This window comes from Cetorhinus maximus, chromosome 14 (assembly GCF_964194155.1).
Source record: "Cetorhinus maximus chromosome 14, sCetMax3.hap1.1, whole genome shotgun sequence".
NCBI lineage: Eukaryota > Metazoa > Chordata > Chondrichthyes > Lamniformes > Cetorhinidae > Cetorhinus > Cetorhinus maximus.
Window position 1 is genome coordinate 77,422,564 of NC_135892.1, and position 26,294 is coordinate 77,448,857.

The 26,294-nt window shown below is 45.4% G+C and overlaps 1 protein-coding gene across 1 annotated transcript in view; it reads left to right on the forward strand.

Annotated features, from left to right (window-relative positions):
• Positions 1 to 26,294, forward strand: part of kcnh1a (potassium voltage-gated channel, subfamily H (eag-related), member 1a) — a 311,195-nt gene that overhangs the window by 69,645 nt on the left and 215,256 nt on the right. The window contains exons 6-7 of the mRNA XM_078557611.1: positions 6,468 to 6,860; positions 12,082 to 12,511. Of these exons, the coding sequence (XP_078413737.1) occupies positions 6,468 to 6,860; positions 12,082 to 12,511 (823 nt within the window). The remainder of the gene's footprint in view (positions 1 to 6,467; positions 6,861 to 12,081; positions 12,512 to 26,294) is intronic.

The following is a 26,294-nucleotide window of genomic DNA, read 5'->3' on the forward strand; positions in this document are numbered from 1 at the left end:
TATTATTGATGGTTGTGGGGTAGCCTCTCACCTGAATGCCATCATTGTAGTAAATCATCTGTGGTGCATAGAACATTTTGTTAATAAACATTGACACCGTTGTAACTAGGAGGGCATTGTTTATACAATAACAATTCTGACCATTATGAATCCAGTGGTAGAGATCTCCAATGTCTGCACCAGTGAAATGCTTTGCATTCAGAGATAATAAATGGAAATAAATGAAATCTACAGAATGTTGGGTTTTTGCTGCAAAAGCTACAAATGAGAGCCAAATCACTCTGAGCAAGGTAGCTGGAAGTAGCAGAGGTTGTGAGCAACAGGGGTATGGTGCCCAGGGCTGGTCTCAGCGTCAGAAAAGGTTTAATACTTTCATTACATCAGAAAAGGTGAGTGTCATGCCACTTTCAGGTGGCATTCATTATTCTCTGACCTCTCTAGCATTCTTCTGCACAGCACTCCTCCAACCAGCCATCTTGCAGATCCAGACATTTGTTTCTCTTCAGGCACCTCCCTAAATCTTCATCTCAACAACCTCAGGAGCCATCCACAAAAAAGGAACTTACGGAGCACCAAAAGAAATGTGAATGCTTCTGTCAGTGTTTCCAGAAACAGTGCATACTTTGAGAGATTGGAAGAGGCCATCACTAGCTTGAATGCCAAGATGTCTCAGGCATTTACATTGATGTCCACCTTGCTGGAAAGAGTGGCCACCTGCATGGAGAATCAGACGTGGCAAGTCACTAAGTGCATGTCCAAGGGCCCAAACACTCCTTTCAAATAAAGCAGCGCTTCACTTGCACTTCCCTCAATTTGTTCTACTGCATTTGCTGCTCCCAATGCGGTCTACATTGGAGAGACCAAACGCAGACTGGGTGACCGCTTCGTGGAACACCTTCGGTCTGTCCGCAAGCATGACCCAGATCTTCCTGTTGCTTGCCATTTCAACACCCTATCCTGCTCTCATGCCCAAATGTCTGTCCTTGGCCTGCTGTAATGTTCCATTGAATGCAGACTGGAGGGACAGCACCTCATCTTCCGATTAGGCACTTTACAGCCGTCTGGACTTAACATTGAGTTCAACAATTTCAGACCAAGAACTCTCTCCTCCATCCTCACCCCTTTTTTATCCCCTTTTTTTAACATTTTTATTTTTATTCATTGTTTTATCCTCATCTTTTAGCATATTTTTGATCTTTTTTCCCACCACCGTCCCCTCCGCCCACCACACCCCACTAGGGCCATCTGTCACTTGCTCATGTTGTTCTTCCCGAAGTGCTTACCCTTGTCTGGCCATTATCACATTCAGCCTTCTATCCTTAACATCATCGTTAGCACCTTCTTTATCCAGTACCACCACCATTAACACCCCTTTGTCCTTTTGTTTATGACATCTTTGGCAATCTCTCCTTTGCGTCCACCTATTGCTGGCCTTCTATCCAGCTTCACCTGCTCCGCTCCACTTAAACAGTATCAATTTCACCATATTTTTACTTCTCTTAGCTCTGAAGAAGAGTCATACAGACTCGAAACATTAACTCTGTGTTTCTCTCCACAGATGCTGTTAGACCTGCTGAGTTTTTCCAGCATTTTTTGTTTTTGTTTCAGCTTTCCAGCATCTGCAGTATTTTGCCTTTAACCAGCTACACCTTCTTTGTTTAGGTGGCTGGCTTGTTCCTTCCATTCACAGGGAAGAGGATTTCCCTTTTGGCTCTCATCGCCTCCAGCATGACTTCCAAGGAAGAGCCGAAAAACTGAGGGGCAGCCTTCCTATGTCTTCCTTCTATCTTCTTGCCTCCAGTTTCCTTCAGAAACAAACTTACCCGCAGCCCTCCTGACCCCTACTGATGTCCCTTTAAATAGTGTGCATACTGGACACTGCACTCCACAGAACCTGGTGGGCAAGAAGTTGGGATCTTTACAGTCATGTGTAATAGTTATTTTTCTCAAGCCAGGTGATGCAGGAGATCTCTACCGGGCTCCAAATAAGTTTGGGCTGTTGCACTCTGAGCTCCCTCCTTCTATATTTTCAAAACCCACCTGAATCCTCCAGCTGATAACTTACCCGAGCAGCCTGGAGACTAAGGGCAGAATTTAGCCTTTGTCAGGCTGGCTCAGCAGGGCAGACGGGAAACTGACCGCTGCCCGCGATCGAGGCCGGAAGGCGATTTCACGCTGATGGGCCTAAACGTGAGAGGCAGCGGGGGAGGAGGGTGAGCGGGGTGAGCGCGAACTTCATGCTTGTCTGCGAGTGCATGCTTGAGAATATCCCTGAGGCACCAAGCTGCCTCAGGGAGATAAAGCTTTTTTAAAAAAAGAATTTAAGAATGTTATAAAACATGTCCCCTCATGCGACTCTGTCACATGAGCAGGGCATGTTATTAATTACATTTTAAAATTTTAATTTTATTTTTATTTGCTTTTGGAAACCCCATCCTGCCCATGGCTGAGGCTTCCTAACGCCACATGGCATTTTCGCCTGCCCGCCAACTGTAAGTACCTTTTTAATGGCCTTAATAGGCCTTTTATTTGTTGACAGGCGCGCTGCCGACCGAAATATCGCGTGACTGCGAGTTGATGTCAGGTCGCTCGCCCGACGTCATTTTACGCTCGAGTGGGTCGGGCCCGCGTCCGCCCGTCGAGGTAAAAATTTTGCCCTAAGGGTGGGATTTTCCATCCCTGCCCGACACTGGGATTGACTGGTCCGGCCAAAAGTCAATCCACTTTTGGCTGGGTTGCCGGATCTCTCGCGGCAGATCACACCACGAAGGGGCTGGAGTATCTCGGCCTGAAACTTAGTGAGCTGCCTCTGGATGTCTGTTTTGGCAGCTCACCACATCTGTGTTAATGAAGCTTTGATAGTTACCCCACCCTTAGCTCTTAATAATCGCAATGATTTGGGGTGACTTCTTATGAACAGAAATTTGACCCTAGGTATCTAAGATGCAGCCCTTGGGACAAACAGCAATCCTATTTATTGTTGGGGTATGTACTTGAACAGCAGTTCCCAAAGTATGAAACAGTGAATGGGGTCATGAGAAACAAATCACATTAACCTGCCGCCCCTGCCCCCCAGCCCCATCCCCACAACCCCACACCTGCCACCTTGTATTGCCCCAGCAGTAGGAAGTAACCAATCACAAGATGAACTCCTGACATTGGACACTTTGGCTGTGGAAGCCATGATGAGCCAAGCTGTGATGTAACTATGCATCCACGTAAATAAGTCAGAGGTTCCCCAGAGCCATGGCAATGGAGGCAGACGTGGATTTAGCGACCAGAGGCAACCCGGTCACCATAGGCCCAGGATTTTCATCACCGATTTTCATATTTATATGATGTATTGTATGTAGATCTACAATACACTTACTTTAATAATTATATACTGAATGTTATTATGCTGCTTTATTGCTGTTTTGTTTTTGTTGGCATCTTGGGTCATTTTAATTTTCAAGTGTTAAAATGGGGTCGTATTGAAAAATAGTTTGGAAAGTGCTGCACTATGAATACTAGTGGATACCGTTCCATACTCCTCGCTACCTAATGCAATTCAAATATGTCAACAAAGGATATTTGCCAATAAAACATATATGCCAAGAATTTCCTAGAATTCCCCCGATCGGCTACTGTGGTTTGGCAGAAGATTTGCAGAAATCCCAATTAGGCAAAATATGCGAGGTTTCTGTGGATCTTTCCCCTCAGGATTTCCCAGCACTAATTAAGGATAAAAATAACTAATATAGCTTAACTAAGAAGTAAAGTTACTAGCAAACATGAACCAGCGGTTCAAGAAGGCAGCTTACCACCGCCTTCTCAAGGGCAACTACGGATGGGCAATAAATGCTGACCCAGCCAGCGAAGCCCGCACCCCGTGAATGAATTTAAAAAAATCTGTAAAGTAAAATAATAAATATAACACTTAACTTCACCAGATTGTAAGTCATTTCAAAGGGACATAAATTAAGCTGGGCAGTTTGCTGTCAGATGAAATTTAATGTGGAGAAAAGTGAGCTGGGATTTTCCACTCCCGTTTGCAGTGGGCGTCATAGCAGGCAGGGGCGGAAAGTATCAGGAGATCGGAAAAATCGGTTTCACATCGTCGTGAAAGCAGTTTGCAATTGTCCACTCCACCCGTCAATGGCGGGCCGTTTCCCTCTGCCGCACGTTGGGAACCTAATTTCAATACTTTAGCAACTCATTATAAGCTCTGCTCACCGGAATCATTCCCCCATGCTAGATCATGAACTCACATTGGCGTGGTTGCACGCTGACGTGTTTCACAACAGTACATAAGCAACATGTACCTGGTGACCTGCGCTTCGCTCGGGACTTCAAGGCTTGTTTGTCTACTTTGCTTCGGGCAGCACTCACAGTCATCAGCGCCAGGCTTTGCAGGCAGCACCACATCAATTTTCGGGGCCTCATGAGCAGGTCTTTACCCACGAGCCCAGCAGTAAGGCTGACTTTTTAATGGCTACAGGGCCAGGGCTTGCTTGAGGAAGGTGGGTATCCCAGGATGTGTGTGGGGACACATGTTGACCTGAGTAAGTGGCTTCAACATGGTAAGGGCTGTGGAGGCAGCCTCCAGAGGGGAGGAGGCCAGATGGAGATGTGAGGCTGTGTGTGAGTGGTGATGCCCTGTGAGCTGGCAATGAGTGAGATGCCAGTGAATATGTGATAGCTTGTGATTTTTTTTATTCTTTCATGGGATGGGTGTTGCTGACTAGGCCAGCATTTATTGCCCATCCCTAATTTCCCTTGAGAAGTTGGTGGTGAGCTGCCTTCTTGAGCTGTTGCAGCCCACGTGGTGTGGGTACACTCTCAGTGCTGTTAGGGGGGGGAGTTCCAAGATTTTGACCCAACGACAGTGAAGGAACCGTGTTTATTTCCAAGTCAGGTTGGTGAGTGGCTTGGAGGGGAACTTCCAGGTGGTGGTGTTCCCATGTGTTTGCTGCCCTTGTCCTTCCAGATAGTAGTGGTCTTGTGTTTGGAAGGTGCTGCCTAAGGAGGCTTGGTGAGTTCCTGCATTGTGTCTTGCCATGTCTTTACTGGATCAGTCCTGGGCTGCAAGCATTGTGAAGTGTATGCGCGGCCTGCAGTTTAGATATGACACCCAGAGTGAGGTAACGGCATGGCGGATAATTCAGAGCCACTGGCCAGTGATACAATGTGTCTCCTGTGGCTGCTTAATTATTGAGGGGGGAAGCGGATGATACAGTGCAAAGACCCGCCCTTGCAGCTAGTGGGAAGAGCATTTTTTTTCACACCTGCCATTGCAGTTCAGGGAAAATTCCAGCCGTGGAGTGAAAGCTTTTGGGAGGAAGCATGAGGAGAAAGATGTATTAAATCGCAAAACCTTTTTTTAAAGCAAAGGAGCAGAGAGAGCTGGTGCTTCAAATACACAAACCATTAAAATGGGCAGGTCAAGTTTATAAGAATGTTAATTATAAAAAAACATACCTGGCATCCCAGGTTTTACAGGCAGTAGCATTGGGTACAAAAACAAAGGAGTAAAGGTAAGTCTACAGAAAACCTTGATATCTTGCAGTTAGAATACAGTCAAGATGAAGGAGAGGATGGAAGAGATTTGCTAACATATCAGCCATGAAAGGCTTCAGTTGTGAGGCATGGTTAGAGAATCTGGGGGAGGGGGGGGGCCCCTTTGCAATGGAACTAAGAAGATTCAGAGGAGATCTAATAAAAGTATTGAAACTTATGAGGGGGTTGGTAAGGAAAATTGGGAAAACACTATTTCCATTGGTTGGTGAGTGGATAACTGGAGGGCATAAATTTACTATCAGCACCAAAAAAATAAAGAAAGAAGTTAGCAAGGTTTTCTTTTATACAGTGGGTTATTAGGACATAATTTGCTTTACTAGAAACAGTGTGGGAGCAAAATCCACAATGCCCTTTGAAGGGGAAGGGACCTTCATGACAACAACAAGGCTATTATGGACAAATAGAAACCATGTCCCACACCATTGAAACAGGCGCACTAACTGAGCTACCTGGTGATCTGTGTGTTTTGCATGCTAGTGTTGACAGTGCTTTAAGATGCCTGCTAAGTCTACACATGCTAAATAATAAAAGTGGATAAATATTTGGCAAGGAAACTTTTCAAAAAATATAGGGAAAGGACAAGTAAGGATAAACTGAATAAGTCTTTCAAAGCACTGGTACAAATCTGTGTTCTAAGGTCAATTTACCAAATACTTTCTAGATTCTTCTTAGTCCTCTGTAGCATACATCAATTTGAGTTTTTTTGAAGCAAAATCATAGCTTTACATGCCATAGCACCTCCTTGCTTCTATTATTTGGATCATGCTGTCTCCAAGGCCTTTGGATCTCTAGACAGATATAACTAATCCAGGCATTTTGCTAACACCCCAGAAGTGTACTACTGGATTCTACTGTTATTAATCTCAATGTTTTACTAATTAATAATCATAATTATTTTTGTTGTGCAGGTATTACAACTTGGGTCTGAAATCCTTCCACAGTACAAGCAAGAGGCACCAAAGACTCCACCACATATCATCTTGCATTACTGTGCATTCAAAACTTCCTGGGATTGGATAATCCTGATTCTGACCTTCTACACTGCAATCATGGTTCCATACAATGTCTCCTTCAAGACCAAACAAAACAATGTGACTTGGTTGGTGGTTGACAGTATAGTTGATGTAATCTTCTTGGTAGACATTGTCCTCAATTTTCATACCACTTTCGTCGGGCCAGCGGGAGAGGTAATTTCAGACCCAAAGCTCATCCGTATGAATTATTTGAAGACTTGGTTTGTTATAGATCTCCTCTCCTGTTTGCCGTATGATGTCATCAACGCATTTGAAAATGTGGATGAGGTTGGTATCTGATGATTTTGCCCTGTAATCTATGGATTGTAAAATAAGACCTGTCAAATAACTTCTCTCAACTCCAGACTAGCAAGGAGAAAAATAAGTCTATATTTTTTATCCTGAGTATTATCCAGTTACTCTTTCTAGAAAGTGCTTCTGTATGGATGTCAGATGAGATTTGGCTGTGATATCTCCCTGGTAAATACTCTGGTAAATTCAGAACTGAACCTCATTCCTTCAGGGAGGAAGAAAATTGAAGATTCAGTGGGACCTTACAGTGTAAGAATAAATTAGTGGGGTAGATTTTCATCTTAATTGTTTGTGTGGTAATCTGGCGGAGTGGAACACCCTTTTATAGAAATCAATGAAGCGTAAACCAGGCAGATCTGATTAAGGGTGGATAATCTGCTCTGCCAGATTACTACACATAGGGCAGGATTTTTACCTCGTCGGGTGGGCACGGTGGGCAGGCCCGGGAGCGGTTGCAAAACCGACCACCGCCGGCGATCGGCCAATTAACGGCCAATCAGCATGAATCGCGCGCTGCAACACTGAGCGCTGACAGGGTGGGGGCAGGAGGAGGGCGAGCGTGGACGTTTGCACACATGCGCGGGTGCGTGCTCTGAAAGCTCCCTGAAGGCACAGAGCTGCCTCACGGAGCTGAAGATTTTTAAAAACATAGACAAAGAATATGAAAATGTTAAAAACATGTCCCCTCATGTGACTCTGCCACATGAGCAGGGACATGTTATAAATGAGATTTCAACCTTTTAATTTAATTTTTAGTTTCTGTTGGAAACTGCATCCCACCTATGGATGAGGCTTTATAAAAAATCCAAAGGCCGCTTGGCCTTTTCGTCTGCCCGCCAACCAAAAGGTTGGACGGGCAACGAAAATCAAATTTAATTAATTGATTAAGGGCCTTAATAGACCTCTTAATTGCTGGTGGGCGCGCTGCTGCCTCTCATGTGTGCCTGCCGAGCGAAATATCGTGAGAGTGCATGATGACGTTGGGATGCTTGCCCGATGTCATTGCGCACTATTTTACTCTCGTCGGGGTTGGGCGCATGCCTGCCTGGCGAGAGAAAAAGTCTGCCCATAGTTGAAGTTGAAAATCTACTTCAGTATTCATTAAGTTTCTTAAATTCACTTGGAGGATTCTTTACCATGTTTAAACATGTAAAATTAACAGGATGGACCATTAAAATACATTTCTTTTCAATTAGAAAGCAATTCAGTAAAAACTAAGATTGTAATTGGCTGGCCAAAGTCAATATTTCCTAGTGATGATATGTAAACCAAATTTTTCCTAGTAAACTTCCCATTGCCAGCAGTATTGGAGCTATGAAGGCGGGGCAGGGATATCTAGAATTTCCTATCACCTGAGCAGTTTTTCAGTTGCCCACCCTTTTCTTAGCCTGTCATATTTAAATGATGGTGAGGGAGCGGGGGGCTTGGGAAACTGGTCGATTTGTTGCCTTAATGTCCTAATACAACCAGTGCAACAAGACCAGATGGTGGATCGCTGGGTATTGAATCCAGTGACACAGGGACCAATGAAACAAATAGTTCCTACCTGGATAATATTGAGTTTCTTGTATGTTGCAGCTGTGCTCATCGAGGTCAGTGGTGAATATTCCATTACATTCTTAACTTCAGTCTTGTAGAAGGTGGAGAACTTTTGAGGGGTCGGGAAATGAACCATTCGTATAGAACCCAGCTGATATGACTAGTCTACTTGGTCAGTGGTAACCTCCAAGATACTGATGGTGTGGGACACAGTGATAGTGGTGCAATTAAAGGTTGAGGGAAATGGCTTGGCTTTCTCTTCTTTGAGACGGTCATTATCTAGCATTTATGAAGGTCTGAAATTTTATTAGTAATCCATTAATACAATTATTTCTTTCCCTGACATAATAGCACTCTAATGCTAAAATATGCTTTATACTGCAGCATAATATGAAATTATGCACTGTTGGAACAGTATTTACTTGTTTACACTTCTGTGCCACTGCTGTCAAGATGACAATGTGTCGAGGAGGATTCCTGAACAAGTTCTTCAATGCTGTAATATTAATCCAAGGAATAGAATGCAAAGGTGCAAATAGCATTTTGGCCCTTTGCTCAGTTGTGCTCAGTGATCCTGATGATGCGGTTGCTTTGTTTAAACTCCTGTGGGCGTTACATCATTCCTATTCATTCATTCAATTGGCCTTATCCATGTCGCTAAGCATCCGCTTCTGTAAAAAATAATAATTGCAATGGGTACTTTGCTGAATTATGAAGAAATCCATGTTCATACCCTGTTTGCTTGTGTATAAAACGCTTGTCCACTGAGAATAGTGCTGATGAAAGGTTTGAAATGCTGTTTTTATTGTGTACATCAAATAGCATTTACATGCTACATTGTGATACTGAGTTTCTAGATGTATGCAGAATACAAAAAGATGTTGCAGCTAACGGTGTTTTCTCTTTTTATATTGATTTGCAATGTGTAAAATAATTAACTGTAATTGATTTACAATCGTTTGTGACATTTGCACCAGCATTAAATCACATTTTTATACTTTATTTTCTTCTTGCTTTTTACTTTTTCCATTTGCATGCTTCTTTATTTCTGTGGCTTAACCCTCTTCTGGCTATCTTTTGGGGTTTGAAGAACTGGAATCATCATGCCGTAACTAAAGTATGCTTTCTATTTCATAAGTTATGTTTAATGTACCTTCTCTAAAGTGCTTGAAAGTAATGATGGACTAGATTTTTTTATAATGCTCGCCTTGTGTTGCTTGGCATTGACGATAGATTGTATTATTTATGCTGTATTAACTTAGTGCAGCTAAATGTAGCTGAGAAATGTGGAGAAAGAACGCCAGAAAATCTATGTACAGAATCACAGAACAGAAGGAGGCCATTCAGCCTGTCATGTCTGTGCTGGCTCTGTGGCTGAGCAATTCACCTAGTGCCATTCCCCAGCTTTCTCTCCATAACCCTGCATATTCTTGTTTTTCAGATAGTAACCCAATTCCATCTTGAATGCCTGATTGAACAGTCTCAAGCAGTGCATCCCAGATTTTAACCACTCACTGCGTGAAAAAGTTTCTCCTCATGTCCAAATTGCTTATTTTGTCAATTACTTTGAGTCTATGCCCTTTGGTTCTCTACCCTTCCACCAGTGGGAACAGTTTTTCCCTATCTGCTCTGTTTAGACCCCTCATGATTTTGAACACCTCTATCAAACCTTCTCTCAACCTTTTTTCCAATGAAAACAGTCCTACCTTCTCCAATCTGTCTCCATAACTGAAGTTCCACATCTTGGAACAACTCTTTTTTCTGCACTCTAATGCCTTCGCATCTTTTCTAAAGTGCCCAGAGCTGGATGCAATACTCCAGTTGAGGCTGAACCAGTTCTTATACAAGTTTAACACAACCTCCTTGTTCCTGTGCTCTATGCCCCTATTAATAAAGCCTAGGATACTGTATGCTTTATTAACTGTGCTCTCAACCTGTCTTGGCACCTTGAATGACTTATGCATGTCTATACCCAAGCCCCACTGCTCCTGCATCCCTTTTAGACGTGTATCCTTTATTTTATATTGTCTTTCCGTGTTCTTCCTACTGAAATGAATCACTTTACACTTCTCTGCATTGAACTTCATCTGCCACTTGTCCGCCCCTTCCACCAACTTGTCTACATCCTTTTGAAGTTGCATGCTATCCTCCTCACAATGCTTCCCAGTTTCGTGTCATCCACAAATTTTGAAATTGTGCCCTGTATATCTAGGTCTGGGTCATTAATATCATATATCATAGGTTTGATTATTTGCATTCTGAATAAATCATTTAGTTACAACCAATATAAAAATGTATAAATGTTATTTCTAGTATAGCCACTGTGTCAAGTTTATGATGCTTTGGACAATTTTTATGGCTTTCTTTACCATTTGCTTGCCTATGCATACACAATGCACAGCTAAAGACAACCTTAACCATTGCATGACTTTTTTTATGAGTTGCATAAGGAACGCACATATAATCTTTATTAGTTGTATTAATGTGATTGGATAAATGCCATTTTCCATATTATTGAAATATCACAGGTGTGAAAATTGGAAATGCTAATTCACACGTGAAATAATACAGCATATAATGTTTCCGAATTTCCTTAAATATGTGCTTAAGGCTGTACCAATGACAGTTAAATAAGATGAACCTCAATCTGTGGGTGACATTGAGTTCTAGAGGTTATTTTCACAATGACATGGACTATTCTGACTCATCCCTGGTTGCTGTTCTACAGTGATGACAGGACTATGGAGATATTGCCTTCCCACCTCGTTATTTTTGTAATACTATGTTTTATATCCCTTTAATAGCTCAATCTGCTAATAAAGAGTCAAATTAGCCTGTTTTCCGATTTGCATATCCAATCCGACAACTAATTTTTCACATATCTGCTAACTTGTTAAGCTGTTGAAGGGTAACTGATATTTTATCATGCAAAGCATACAAGGGCTGTGAAAAACTCTGCATTCAATATTAACACTACCACCACCACCAACCCCCCCCCCCCCCCGCCAATAACCAGAGTGCCAGAGTGTGAGTGAGTAAAATTAATCTAACAGGAAATGCATCCCCAACCTGCTATGTACGTTGATGTTTCTGCAATGGTGGGTTTGGAACCTCATGGGACATTAACATATTTATTTCAGACCCCCACAGTGTAATTGTGAGCCTGATTTAAATTTAACAGTTGCAGGGTGAGTTCCTCAGGGCTCAAGAAGCCCTCAGTAAAAGGGAAGCAGGAGCCAAGAAGGTTAATTGCTTTTTACGATGCTCCGTGTGGGCCAGGAGTGCTGAATTTGGCCTCCCCTGCAGCTGATTACAGCTACCCTCTCCAACTAAGCCTGATCCTTCTCCCCCTCCCTTCTGCAATGGCATCCCTTTCCTCCTGCTCTACCCTGATCTCTCAGCCCCTCTCTCCCTCGATGGTGTCTCCACACTCCCTCATCCCCTACAAGCCTGACATCTCTCTTGTACTCTCTCCCATGATGACCTTGCCCCCCCCCCCCCCCAAACCCCCCACCAGCCACAATCTCTTGCTATTATAAGTGCCTATTTAATATGATGTATAGCTTTGGAAATAGTTCAAATGTTCTGTCGTTATTAATTTTATTTTGCAAGTGCTTATATTTTACTTATATATGTATATGTAATATTATTTTTGCAGGGCATCAGCAGTCTCTTCAGCTCCCTGAAAGTTGTTAGGCTTCTTCGTTTAGGCCGAGTAGCACGGAAGTTGGATCATTACATTGAATATGGAGCAGCTGTATTAGTACTACTTGTGTGTGTTTTTGGGCTTGCAGCTCATTGGCTGGCTTGCATCTGGTACAGCATTGGGGATTATGAAGTGATCGATGAAGAACTAAACAGAATCAGAACAGACAGCTGGCTCTATCAGTTAGGAGAAACTGTAGGGATGCCGTATCATTTTAATACAAGTGGGACAGAAAAATGGGAAGGTGGACCGAGTAAAGACTCTGTGTACATTGCCTCACTCTACTTTACAATGACCAGCCTCACCAGTATTGGGTTTGGTAACATTGCTCCAACAACTGATGGCGAGAAGATTTTTGCTGTGGCTATGATGATGATTGGCTGTAAGTACATCCAAAGACTTTATTTTCTATATATATGAATGATAGCATTTGATTTCCCAACTTCTATGGTCAGATTTTGGGTGCTAATTAGTTTATGTGAATGCTATGGGATAAGAATCATTTAGATGTAGTGCATTCTGGATCGACATAACTCGCTGTGTAGAGAAACAGAAATTCTCATCTTCTGTAGAAGCAATGTGAAAAATCAGCACTAAGTTTCATAAGAATTTATTTACAAGCAGAAACAAAACAGAAAACAAATTAACAAAAATAATCAGATAATGACTGAATAATAATGACATAAAGTTATGTAACTATGTCTTTTAATTTGCTGATAGCTGATTCCCAAACACATCAGGCCATCCATATCAAATGGGCATTCTTTAGAATGTCATCTTGCATGTTCAAATGGTATGAAATGGTGGAAATGATGCCCGTACTTCACAAATGCATCTGTCATTGAAATACCCACAGAGGTGAGGTAGGCGCCTTCAATACCACTGCCCACACCCATCCCAGAAGTTTCGCTGAAGCGCAAGGTTGGTGGAGTTCTGTAGGTATTGATCTCCCAAATATTTTCCACACTCAATTACCTACTCAACATTACTGCAATCAATACCTGGCAGTGGATATTCAGACTGCTGTGTATTAGGTGCCTCAGACACATAGGTGGAGGTGTCAAATGAAGAAGCTTAATGTATTTCTCTCCTGGCTATTGTATCTGATTTTTAGATATTATTTGCCATTTTTAATTTGCCCTATGGGTATGTAAAAATTTCTTATTACTTTCTCACTCAGCTTTCAACTCTGCTTTCTCGTTCAATCCAAGGATTAAAATAAAGGAATCATGACATCTGCCTGGGAAGCGACAACCGACCTATACTGTCTTGTGTTGATGATTGCTAATCATCTGCACATTGATGGAGTGGAAGTATTTGTAGTTCTTAAAACCATTGCATCCTGTTTAGAAGCCCAGATGGCTACTTGGTACCACCAATAATGCCCTTCACTTTAGGGATCCTGTGATGAGGAAATGTGCAAGGCAGTCTTGTTTTGCTATAATTTTTTCAATGGGCAAAGTGCTGAAGACATTTGCCATGCTGAATAACACATTTTCTGGATGCAGCTCCGTCCCCTAAATTCACGAATGTTGTTGACACTCTCTGTGATAGTTTGAAAGGATCTGGAGACACAAAAGCCCACTGTTGTGGTGGCCTGCAGCTGCTGTCTGCAGGTCTGGTTCCAGCAGGCAGTTCCCAGTCTCCCTACAGCACCAGAATCTGAGAAGGAAGTTGTCCTACGACAAGTAGGTGTGTGTATGAGTCTATATACAGTTTCATGGGTAGCAGAGGTTCAGCTCTAGTACAAGTGAACTCTCTCTGCATCCTTTTATTTACTACTTTATCCTCCAAAATACTCAAACACCAAGGAATGTCTGTAGTAGTTCCAGTATTCAAAATTTTCTAACAATCAAAAATATATCTTGAAACACACACTTCCTGAAAGGCCCGATGTTAGTGGTCATTATTGCCCAGAATCACCTGTATTATACAGGTAATCACACATTAATTTCCTGCAAAAGCTAGAATGCTTTAGGCTGGCATCAAAGACCAGCAGGAAATTACCACACAGCACAGTTCAAGTTGAGGCCCAGCAAAATGGTTCAATTTCCTGCCTCCCTTATGCTGGTTTTGTGCCACTGGAAGAGATTCTGGTAGGCAGGAAGTCTGCCTTATGATTTAACCCTGTAATTTACTCACTTATGAAGGAATGTGTACTATTAAGTGTGCCCAATGATTTGCCAAAAATGAGACAGTCTTCTATCCACCAGATGAGAATTAAAGACTCCATCAGTGCAGGTTCAGAAGCCAAACAATAACCTGTTCTCTTGCCATTTCAGAAAATGTCTTTTATTGGGGTAGCTTCAAGCATTCTAGGGCTAGAAAGTTGGAGGAAATGATTTAGAAGAATTTATCCTGGTAAAAATGCTAACAGGCCACGGAAAAATGATCTTGGTTATTCTGAAGTGGAGTATGTGAGGAGGTTTGCGTTAAACAGCCAGGCCGTTAGAGAGACATGTTGATGACTTAAACTGTAGGGAATAATTCTATAAATTTTCTCCCACTCTTGAGGAAATAAAATCATGCTAATCTGATTTTCATTTTGTTGTCTTTGGATCATGAAGTTTTGTTTTAAACATCTTAGGAAGATCATACTGCTAAGGTACAAGACAGACTGTAACAAATTGTAATGGCACATATTTTGACGCCTTGTACATTTGTCAAGGCAACAGGACTTTTGTACTAGGTGCACTTGCAAAAGTGCAGGATATAATCAACTATTTACACATTGAGATACTGGCCCTTATAATTCTGTACCATGCATGCAGCATCAATACTCTTGTTTACAGCTGAGTTCCCTGGACTACGAATGATTTTCATTCTCAATCTGTGCCATCATTATTTGAATGGAGAAATCAACTACAAGTTTGAGTTTTAAGGAGTGGAAGGAAGATTGTACTTTAAAACTGTTTTTACCATGACTAGATAAAACTAACAGAGGGATTCCAACATGCACTTAACTGTCTGTTATTGAGCCATTCTTTTGGTCAGTTGAAATAAAGATGAAGACGTAATAATGGCATCTATTTACATAACTCAGTATAAATGTGTAATATATTTGAGTTTGTTGTGTTCTATATAATCTAGGATTAGAGAGTAGTCAGTGTTTCTTGGGTGGAAGGGAAGAATAAGGGAGAGAAAAAGATAACTAACTCTCTGAACACTGAGTTTGATGGAGTTTAATGTAGTTAATGGATTTAATGACTTGCAACCTACATCATTAAGAAGCATAAACTTGTTAAGTTATATAAATTATCATCTCAGTAAGACAGTGAAATGATACCAGTAAAGGGAAGGAATTTGCAGATAGCTAAGTGCACAGAAAAGGTATGTGATCTGAATAGAAAACAAGGCTGGGATTCTCTTTTGCAATTCCACCTGAAGTTGGAAGGGATTGGGGTGAAGAGTGAGGGAAAATTCAGGGACATGGTTGTAAGTATAAGGGACTGTAGCCATAGTAAGCTTTTAAAATATACATCTGCACACTAGCACTCATTTTGCAATGGCTGTACAAGACTGGGCCAGGAACAGTAGAGATATCTTATTAACCATCCATAGGAGATCAGAAAATATAATAGATATATAAATCAATGGATGGAATTTCCCATTCTGGAGACTAAGTGCGGTGGGGAGGAGAGTGCGTGGAATAGACAGCATGATTCCTGCTGAGCAGCAGGGTGGATTTTTGCACGCGATTTTCTATTTCTCAGCTTATTAATTATGCATCAACGAGGAGCTCGTCGAATCTCATGGTGGGGTGGGCAGTGATTCATCTGCCCCACCCTTACCTCATGGGACCAAAGGTCCTGATGCCATATTTAAATGGCACATGGACAGGTATTCACTCACTGCAGGCCAGAAGTGGCCTGAACATCTGCATTACTGTAGCGACCAAATGCAACAGACCCTCGGCCTCATGGTTCAGTGATGCCTACATGGGAATTCTCCTCCAGGCTGTCCAAGAAAGGTGGGTGGTTCTCTTTGGGTGTGATGGAAGCAGGAGGCCCTCCCACCTGACCACCCCAGCCTGGCAGGAGATTGCCAGCAAGGTCACTGCCCGTGCCACTCAGAAAGGACCACCCTGTATTTCAGGAAATGAATGAATGATCTGATGCACTCCACCAGGGTAAGTGAAACTTCTACTCACTCCAAGACTCTCACTCTCCTAAGTGCATCAGGCAGCCTAAGGCTTAGAGTTCTCAGGGATCTCACGCACTAGCAGCAGATGGGACATCGGCACTGCATGTCTGCCGGCCACTTTAAGATCACCATGTCATGTAAAATCCGGCACAAACGATGTCTTAATCCCTTACTGGGGAGGGCACAGCACACACAGCAGGCATGCATGCTTCTGAAATGCTCATTCATCCATAGTGTGCACAGTGAATCCATCTGTCTTTATGCAGGACAAGATCGCCTACAATCGATGGGAGAGAACCAAAAATGGAGGGGCAAACCTCAGAACTCAGGACACTCTCCTCCCACAAGGGGCAGACAGTGGAACTGGCTTGGGAGGACAGAGATTGCTCCTGTGCGGAAGCCTCCCCCAACAAGCTAGTGAGGGTCCATTAGGTATATCTCGGCCACATGCAGATAATGACTGTGCGTGACTTATAGTGTAGGAGTTGCCTCGTCAATCACTAATTAATCTCTTCTCTCTATTCTAGCCACCAGCCAGAAAAGGCAAAGGAAGAGTTGCAGCAAGCACCTCAGTCCCAGCCCCCAGAGCACTGCAGATGAGAAGGCAGAGGCAGCATCTGTTGATGACCTGTCGCTGCATTCACCTGCACTCTCCGCCAGCACAGATATATGCACCTCGGTGGGTCCTAGTGCTAGAGGGGGCTTGGGGTCACAATCTGGTGATCATCTCATGGACATGTGCCCACAGCAGGCAGAGGCAGTGACAGCCAATGCCACTGACACTTGGAGGACTGCTGGAGACCAGGCCCCTGCAGAGTCAGAGTGCAATGACAAGCCTCTGCAATTGTCCTTGAAAGAAATGTTGGAGATACAAAGACAGGCAGGGGAAAATCAGACAGCCAGAGGCTGTCACCAGACTGAAATGAAGGATGGGAGGAGTCCATCCACATTCTGACTGATGTCGTGACTCCATGGGAAGGGTGGTGGCCGCCTTGGAGACCAGGTCCAGCAGTTTCTGCTGGATTTGTGCTTGGACCTGCTCACCATCGCTCGAGCTTTGAGCAGTGGCTGAGAGAGGGACAGGGCACCTCGACCTCCCTCTAGATGCCCCTTCTCCATGAGGAGTCTGGAGTAACCAAAGGGAGGAGGAATGCCAGCCAGATACCCCAGGGGCATCCACTCAGGAAACTACAAGGGTGCCCTGGCTCTCCAATCCTCTCTGCCTGTGACCCCATCAATTCTAGCAGGTCAGGCTGAAGAGGATGCACCTGCCCCAGAGCAGGAGACCCTTAGCAGGCTGGGGCCCTCCAGGGCTCGGGCCTCCAGAGGACACCTGCCAAAGCCATCACAGACAACAGGGCATAGCAGTCAGCAGGTTTCTCCCATCTCTGCTGCGGGTGTCAGGGCTGCACCTAGACATGGCAGTAGAGTTAGGAAAATTAAGAAGTTTTGAATACACAATGGTGGCACAGGTGTTTGTTCACTGTACATAATCTGCACTATTATAAATATATTTCACATTTATCCCTCTCCAAGTCTCAGCTATTGAATGGCTAATCGATGTGATGCAAGGTCCCCCATTTATTCAAGCGTGCAAAATGAACCCTCAACATGACCCCCCCCCACCCCAATTATCTCCCATCTTGGCCCTCATTTTCATTGTCTAACTCAATCTCATCAGTAAATCGCCTTTATTTCCAATTCAGCTACATGAACAAAGGCACTTCCTATATGTAAATGATGGCTGCACAAGACACATTTAATCCTTGCATCTGAGGCAGACACTATGGCCAGAATGTTCTCGTCGGCATGCGGGGGCCCTTGAGGCAGCAATTGTCGGAGATTTTTCGGGGCTCATGCGAGCTTCAGTTCGTCGCAAGGGCGCAATGGGCAGGCGGGTAGGCCACATTTGTATAAACCTCATCCACGGGCAGGATAAGAGGGTGAGTGGGGTGGCGAGTGTTCTTTGTCAGACATTTAATTGTGAAAGTTACTGATACTTGCCTGTGTGCGCAGGAATACTTCAAAACTCTTCACAGCTACTTGGACAGGAGTAACAGCCTTCAGGTCAGGACTCTGAGTAAACATTATTCCTGGGGCCTTGCTGCTTTCAGGAAGCTTTCCCTTAGCCTGGGAATGGGAGTTGTGCTATCCACTGGAGGCACCTCCTCTGAGGAGAGGGGGAGGAGGCCAGGAATCCAAATACAGCCTCCAGGGGAGCCACCTTTGGGAGGAGAGGCACAGGCACAAGGGGCGCAGGGCCAACAGGAAGTCCAAGGCAGAAGGGGCCGCAGAAGACGCCACTATCCTGCTGCCAGGGTGTACAGGCGGCAATGCAGCTACCTCAATATGTCCGAAGTGCAGAGCCGAAGGAGGCTCCGTCTCTCAAGGGAGACAGTGACCTCCATCTGTCAGATGATTGGCCCTGAGATCTGCACCAACTGTGTGTGGGGGCACCCCATGCCAGTGGCACTGAAGGTCACGGCTGCCCTCAACTTTTATGCCTCCAGCTCTTTCCATGGGTTCATGGGTGATCTTTGCAGAGTCTCCCAACCAGCTGTCCACACTTGTGTCAAGCAGGTTACAGACGCTCTGTTCAGGCGTGCATTGACTTTCATCCACTACCACTGGGCCAAGGACAGCCAGACAGAGGCTTTGCAGTGATTTCTGACTTCCCCCGTGTCCAGGGTGCAATAGACTGTACACATGTGGCCATCAAGGTGCCAGCAGGTGAGCCCAGTGCCTTCATCAACAAGAAGGGCTTCCACTCCATGAACGTGCAGATAGTGTGATCACAGGATGCTAATTCTACAAGTCTGTACAAGGTACCCAGGCAGCTCTCATGACGCTTACATCCTCAGACATTCCCAGGTGCCGAGGCTCTTCAGTGTTCCAGCCCGGCTTAATGGATGGCTGCTTGATGACAAGGGCTATCCCCTCAGAAGTTGGCTCATGACGCCTCTCCCCAGTCCAAGAACAGAAGCTGAGCAGCAGTATAATAGGAGCCATGCCTCCACAAGGGCTGTGGTGCAGAGAACCATTGGTCTTTTCAAGATGCGCTTCCAATGCCTATTCAGGGGACGCACTCCAATATCCCCCAGATCGTGTGTCGCTGATAGCGGTTGCATGCTGCACTCTCCACAATCTGCTGCTGGAAAGGGGGGGATGCAGTGGAGGAAGAAGATGTAGATGCAGATGCTTCGACTGCACACGATGAGTCCAGTAGTGAGTCCGAGGATGAGCACGCACAGGAGAACACAATCCAGGGCTGCAGACTCCATACTCGACACCTGAGTGCAAAGTCTGCCTTGGTAGGAACATTAACTATGTGCCTTGTCAATAAAGTTCAATGTCAAACAAGCCAATCATAACATCATGGGTTGCCATCCACCTGCAGAAGTGAGGAATCACCCTGACCCATGCTCACATATCAAAATTTAATGATTTAACAAAATGAAGCACAAAAAAGAATAATTACAAAGGTGTTACGCATCACACCGAGTGGTCATCAATAGCAGGGCAACATAAAACCACCAGTGAGAAACCCGTGTGCCTAAAGTGCCTTAAGTTTACGTTTCCGGGTGCTGTGTCTAGGTGCTCCTCCCTCACTGCCACTGGCATCTGAGACAGCCTGCTCACTGTGCTGTCCTGTTGGCTTTGATGAACTTGGCGGGCGTCCTCTGACCCGTGGAGCCTTTGATGGCCCCGCCTGGGAGGGAGCGGCCAGTTCCACAGCTGGCATCTCCCCAGTCACAGCAGCCTCATCAGATCCCATGGTCACTGGCAGAGGGGCGGAGGAGCTGCTGCCCTCATCCAGAGCGCCCTGAGAGGAGCCCACAGAGACGACAGGCAGCTCCTGTGCCAATGTGAGGTCGCTTCAGACCTCCCTGCTCACCATTGATGGATGGGTAATGAGCTGGGATACTTGGTGCCCAAACCATCTCCCACACTGGCACTGACCAGCCGAGGTCAATGCCGCTGTGAGTGCTTGCAGGTCCGAGCGCAACTCCAGGAAGCCCTGATTGTTGTCCTGGAGGAGCCTCTCCACAAGAGTCGCCACTCTCTCCATGGAGGAAGCATGACGCTCGGCCATGAGGCTCATTGCATCGGTGATGCTCCTTGTGGACTCCTCCAGCACGGGCACCATGCCATGTATTGCCTCATGTACCTCCGCCAGATCCTCCCACATACCCTGCTGCACTTCCAGCGTCTGCTGCCTCACAGACGACTCCAGAGGCACATCATCAGCCATCAATCGAGCATGTGCCTGGTCCCCAGCAGTCCTCTGACTGCCAGCGCCATGGGCACTCTCTGTCTCCACCTGCACCTCAAGCGAGTGTGAAGTGCCCTCCCCGCTATGTCCTAGGACGCTAGCCGATGATCTAATTCCCACCGAGGCGCTAGTGTCTGCTCTGGTGCCTGCCTGGCAGAGATGGTGTGATGCTGGTGAGTCCAATTGTTCAGGGCCCTCAGGTGTGTGAGGTGGCCCCTCTGCCTCCTCCTCCTGGCCTTGCTCTGGTGACGCTGAAAGGAAGAACAAGGACATTTCATTTGTTAAAGTGGAGACGATGTCATTGTGCATCCCTGTCCCCCAGATCATTATGCGCTTATCCTTCCACAATCAGTGGTCAACCCATGTTGCAAGTTTCAATCACTGAGCATTCAGCAGCACCATGGCTGCTGGGACACACATGGTGAACTCAGTGCTTGGCACACATACCTCCCCTTGGCCCCCAGCCTCACCGCCACCGGTGGACCTGGGCGCATGGCGCCTCTCCAGATCCATCACCTCCTGCTCGTACCTGGTGACAATGGCCAACTGGGCCTGGCCTCTGCCAGTCCGCATCCACCTGGCGGCACAGTCTTCTCCTGAAAAGGAAAGAGGAGCATTGATTAGTCCAGCCTGTACTTGAGTTCCCATTGCATCCCTGCCATCCTAACCAGAGTGGGACATTGCAGGGCTCCAGTGCTTTGTCACCCCGCAGCTGCCGCACACTCAGACCAAGAAGTCAGGCTGACCACCCCTTGCCCACATGCTGCCTCCAGCACATTTGGCACCACATGGTTTAACCTTGCAATGCAAGGAGGCACAAGCACGTGGAACGCCAAGGGCAGCAGATGGATTGGTGCCCTGCCACCTGGAAGCTCCCCTCCCAGCATGTCAGCACCCTGACTCTGACATGTTTCGCAGTTCCAGCATTGTGCCTAGGTGCAGATCCTTGAGGCTGCCCCCAAAACAGTACTCTGGGCGTCAGTGTCACACATGCTGTGGGTGCAGAACCCATCTCAGCAATATCCTCCCAGGGTGAACTAGGCATGGGCAATATCTGCTGGCCCACCCAGCGAGGGAAACATGCTGTGAAGGATTCAATGCTGTAACTGCACTCAGTGTTGGGGTTGAGGCTGGGGGGTGGCTTGGGGGGAAAGCCTACCTGCTGTGTTAAGTGATCTCTGCCAACATGGTACTCACCCTTCCCGAGCGCAAGAGGTCATTGAATCGCTTGTGGCATTGGACCCACGTACGTCGCAGCATGCCATGGGAGCTGACTATCTCTGCCACCTCCTCCCAGGCACATTTGTTGAGGTGGAGGGGGCCTCCGCCTCCTGTCCCTTGATATGAGGACCTCCCGCCGTGCTACCACCTCCCCCAGGAGGGAAGCTAGGCACTCATCAGAAAACCGAGGGGCACATTGCCCCGCTGCCCTACCCTCCTGCCTGGCCTGCTCTCCAGCAGCGCTCTGGGGAGCCCTTCTACTGGCCATGATGAACAGCCTTCGCAAGGCTGCCAGCACTGTATTCGAACAGGCCGAGGGTTGCTATTGGACCTGGCGGCCATTGCACTCCCACCGCCGCCCACCCACTCCCGCTATCCTCGGGAGCTGTGCTTCACGCTGGGCGGGCCTTAATTGGCCCACTCACATAAAATGGCGGCGTGGAGCTGATAACGGGCGGTGATCGGCTCCACGCCTACCCGCACCCGCTCCTGAATGGCCCGCCCGACGGGAAGAAAATTCTCCCCTATGTGACCTCATGAGAATTGTTCATCAAGGTCAGTGATATCCTGATACTGTCGCACTGAAGTCTGCTGTAGACGGATGTTATAAGTATTTGTCGCGATGAACATTGCAGTCTTTTCACCCAAATGCACTTTGCAATGGCATTTATTTTGTGATTGCGAGACTTTGGTTAAAGTTGTATTCATCATCGTGCACCATAGCCTTTCATGCCTCCCTGCAACGTAATTTTGTCTCAGCGTTTAAGGCTGAACGTTATTCCTTTCTTAGTCCCACTGTCCCAATGCATGACTGTCAAAAGATGTAATAATATCTATAATGTTATTGGAAATTATTATAAAATAGAGTTTAGTTGTGTCTGTGTGTATGTGTCTTAATTGGATTAAAGCCAGCTAGCCTAGAGGCTTTGATGTATAGAAGAGAAGCAAGTTTGAAATGTTAATTAGATAAACAAAAGGAAGTTACAAGGTGAAGTGTAAAGGGGGAAATTTGCATTTTTAAATAAACCATTCAAAACAATGGGTGAAATATTACACCCAGCCAGAAGAAGCCAAACAATGTGTTTACTTTTTCCAAAGCTTACTAATAAAATTGGTGCTATGAAAGGGTTTTTTATTGTTAGATGAGGTAAAGTTCCAAAAACCTAGTGATACAATGATAATTTGCATTCAAAGAGGAAAATATGTATAAAGGAAGAGAAGGCTGTTGGTAAAAGGGGAGGGATTCTAAGGTCTAAAGCCTCCAGCCTGTAAGCCTCAAGCCACTGTCTGCAAGGACCCAGAGCTGAAAGAAACTCATTTTGAATTTGACTGTCCAGAGTATGCTTTGCCAGGGGTCTGTTTAAATCTATGTGTTTTACTGTTGTCTTAATGGAGGTGTAACTGAGAGTCAGATTAATTAGGAGATTTTTTAGAAGTTATTATCATAGTAATTTGTAGACATATATATGTACATAGAATTTTTAAATTAATAAATGTTTATTTTAGTTTTATAAAAACCTCTTGAGACTCAGTGGTCTTATTATAACTGAATTCAAAGCCTGCATCTTGAAACATACAAATTGCAAAAATTGGTTATGACAGTTGTTTCAAGTTTCCCTCTGGGATTTGAACAACTCAGCCTTTACCATTGGCTGTGTCATAATAATGACGCTGAGCAGTGGAAGTTGGTTCCACTTGATGACATTTGAAATGCCTGCTAGAGGGGAATGAATGTGTAATGTCGGAGGTGCTTGTTCATCCTGATGAACCCATCCACTTACCTGTGAGGATCATAGTTTGTTCCTGAATGGTTGCATCGCAGAACTTCACAGAATCCTTCTGAGGTCACAAACCCAAATCAATATGTAATTAATGGCATGACTGTGCACTCATTGACTTGGGGTTCATAGAAAGAATTGGCCTTTGTGAGATGGACAATGTTGAGGGCTACAATGCCATGAAAGCAATGCTCCAGCACATCTCCTGAGTGCTCAGCACTAACGATGAAGGAAATAATTTATCATTGACTGTTGTGTCAAAACTGACTGGGCCATGTCCATCCGAAATGCCAAGGCAATGCAGGACGTAAACTTGGCAGGCATGCTTCCAACAAATGCAGGGTAATGCGCATTTGTCAATAATCACATGATGGTCCTGCTGACCCACTCTCTGTGAGGATAATGCTAACTTAACTCCCAGCTTTGGTGCATGCTGTCATGTTATAGATCACTGCATCCAGATGTCCGATGGCATCTTGGAGCTCAGTATCAAGATCCAGCCACTGCATTAATCATGCATGGGAGCTAGTGTTTGGAGAGATGGTGCTGTTTGGATGTAGCTGCCTCTTGAGAAGGTCAAGCACTAGCCATTGACAAATTATTTAATCTTAGAGCTGCCTGTTAAGCTGCAGTCATGCAGGCATAAATGCATCTATGTATGCCTCTTGAATGATGCCTTGGCCACTGACTTGTTGGTGCCATGGTTGAAAGGACTGTACTGAGTGTAGTTATTTAAGGATGTGTGCTTGTGGCATGCTAAGCACATTCCAGAGTGACCACATGGTCCCTAGGCTACTGTGTCTTCCAAGGATGACCCCATCAGTAGGATTGAAGGTGACTTATGCTTCCTCCGTGATCTTTATTAAATTGATGACCTTTCGTGACATGTTGAAGATAACAATGAATGTGTTGTTGTGTCTCCTGCATCAAAACATGAAGAGACCTGTGTTCATAACAACTTGCCTTCATCTTACTCCTTCTGGAATCTTATAGCTATGAGGCTGTCACGGGCACTTCTTCTGCGTTGTGCCAGTGCAATGACCTCTGCATGTGGCTTGTCTGAATCCTCACCCTCTTCAGATTCATCCCCTTCAATATCCTTTGTGTCTGAAGAGACATCTAGCTCCTCCATGTCCCCCTGTGGCAAAACATTCCCCCATTTGCAGTGCTAGGCTCTGCAGGGCACAGCAAACAACAATGATGTGGGACACGTTCTGTGGTGAGTATTGGAGAGCGCTGCCCGAGCAGTTCAAACATTTGACACACATCTTTAAGAGGGCAATAGCCTGCTCTACTAATGGTTTTGTGGCTGAATGTGCAGCATTGTATCTCTCCTCCGATGCACTCTGTGGCCAATGAACAGGCGTCATTAGCCATGTCTTTAGGGGATAGCCCTTATCACCGAGGAGCCAACCCTCTAAGTGCCGAGCTCCCTCAAATATCTCTGGCACTTGGAAATGACTCAAAATGTATAAGCCATGTGAGCTCGCTGGGTACCTAGCACAAACATGCTGGATCTACTTTCTGTGATCACAAAGTAACTGGGTGTTCAGAGAGTAAACTGTGCCAATTTGTGGCGGGCTCTTCTTCTCCTCATTTTAATTAAAGCTATCAAGAAGGCAGCGTTGCCTGCAGCCTGCATTGTCCAATCTTCCTTGTATCTGTGAAGGGATACAATTGAGCAATCAGTGGTATTTCCCGTTGAATAGTCTTCCTCCATATACAAGGCGGGAATGCAGTCTCCAGCCCTAGGCTTTCCCTTAATCTGCACACCACGTACCAAGGCCACCCCTTGTAGGATGATATCATCTTGGGGGACGATGAGGCTGACCTTTGCCCTCAGAAGTGACTGCGCACTCACAATGAGGGTCTTAATTTGGGTGAAAAGAGCCAAGTCATAGGAGCCAAAGTCAGCCTTGTGTTGGTTGTCCTCCAGTGGCCTTGACAATAACTATGGATACCTAGTCCTTGTACTTATGTCCTGACTGCAAGCATGGTGCCTTGAATGCCATGACATATGCACTGGGAACATGGAGGCTTGTAGGGCTCCTGCTGCCTCTGCGCAGCAGATGTAGATATTGATTTATTGACCCTACATTCATTCTGACATGCCTCAGTAAGGACTTGATGCCAATTAGCACCATGTGCACACCAGCAACCAAATGTAATAAATTGTCTCCTGAATGCGCACCATTAGTAAAGGAGCCAAGCTCATTTATTGTGCATTAGACCTTCAAGTCCAGCATTCAGCTGAGCCATGCTCTCCATGGTTTGAACAGGACATTATAGAGTTCCCCTTCAATCGGCCAAGATTTGCTGTGTTGAATTCCTCCCACACGCCCTGAGACCCCCCTCCCCGACTGATCTCTTTCTAGCTCATTTTTTTGAACTGCATCTCACCATAAGCATTGCTCATCAGAATCATCCCCCTCCACGCTGGATCATCCGAGCACACTGATGTGTTTTACAGCTGTATGTAAGCGATGTGCACCTGGCTGCACTTTGCTTGGGACTTTGAAGTTTGTTTGTCTACCTTGCTTCGGATAGCACTCGCAGTCATCAGCGCCAGGCTTCGCAGGCAGCACCACATCACTTTTGGGGGGGCTTATGGGCAGGTCTGCACCTACCAGACCAGCTGTAAGGCAGGGGTGTCTTTTCAATGGCTGCAGGGGTAGGGCTTGCTTGGGGAAGTGGGAGAAGTGGCTTTAGGCAAGGGAAGAGGTTGCAGGGTGAGAGCTGTACTGGGAAGG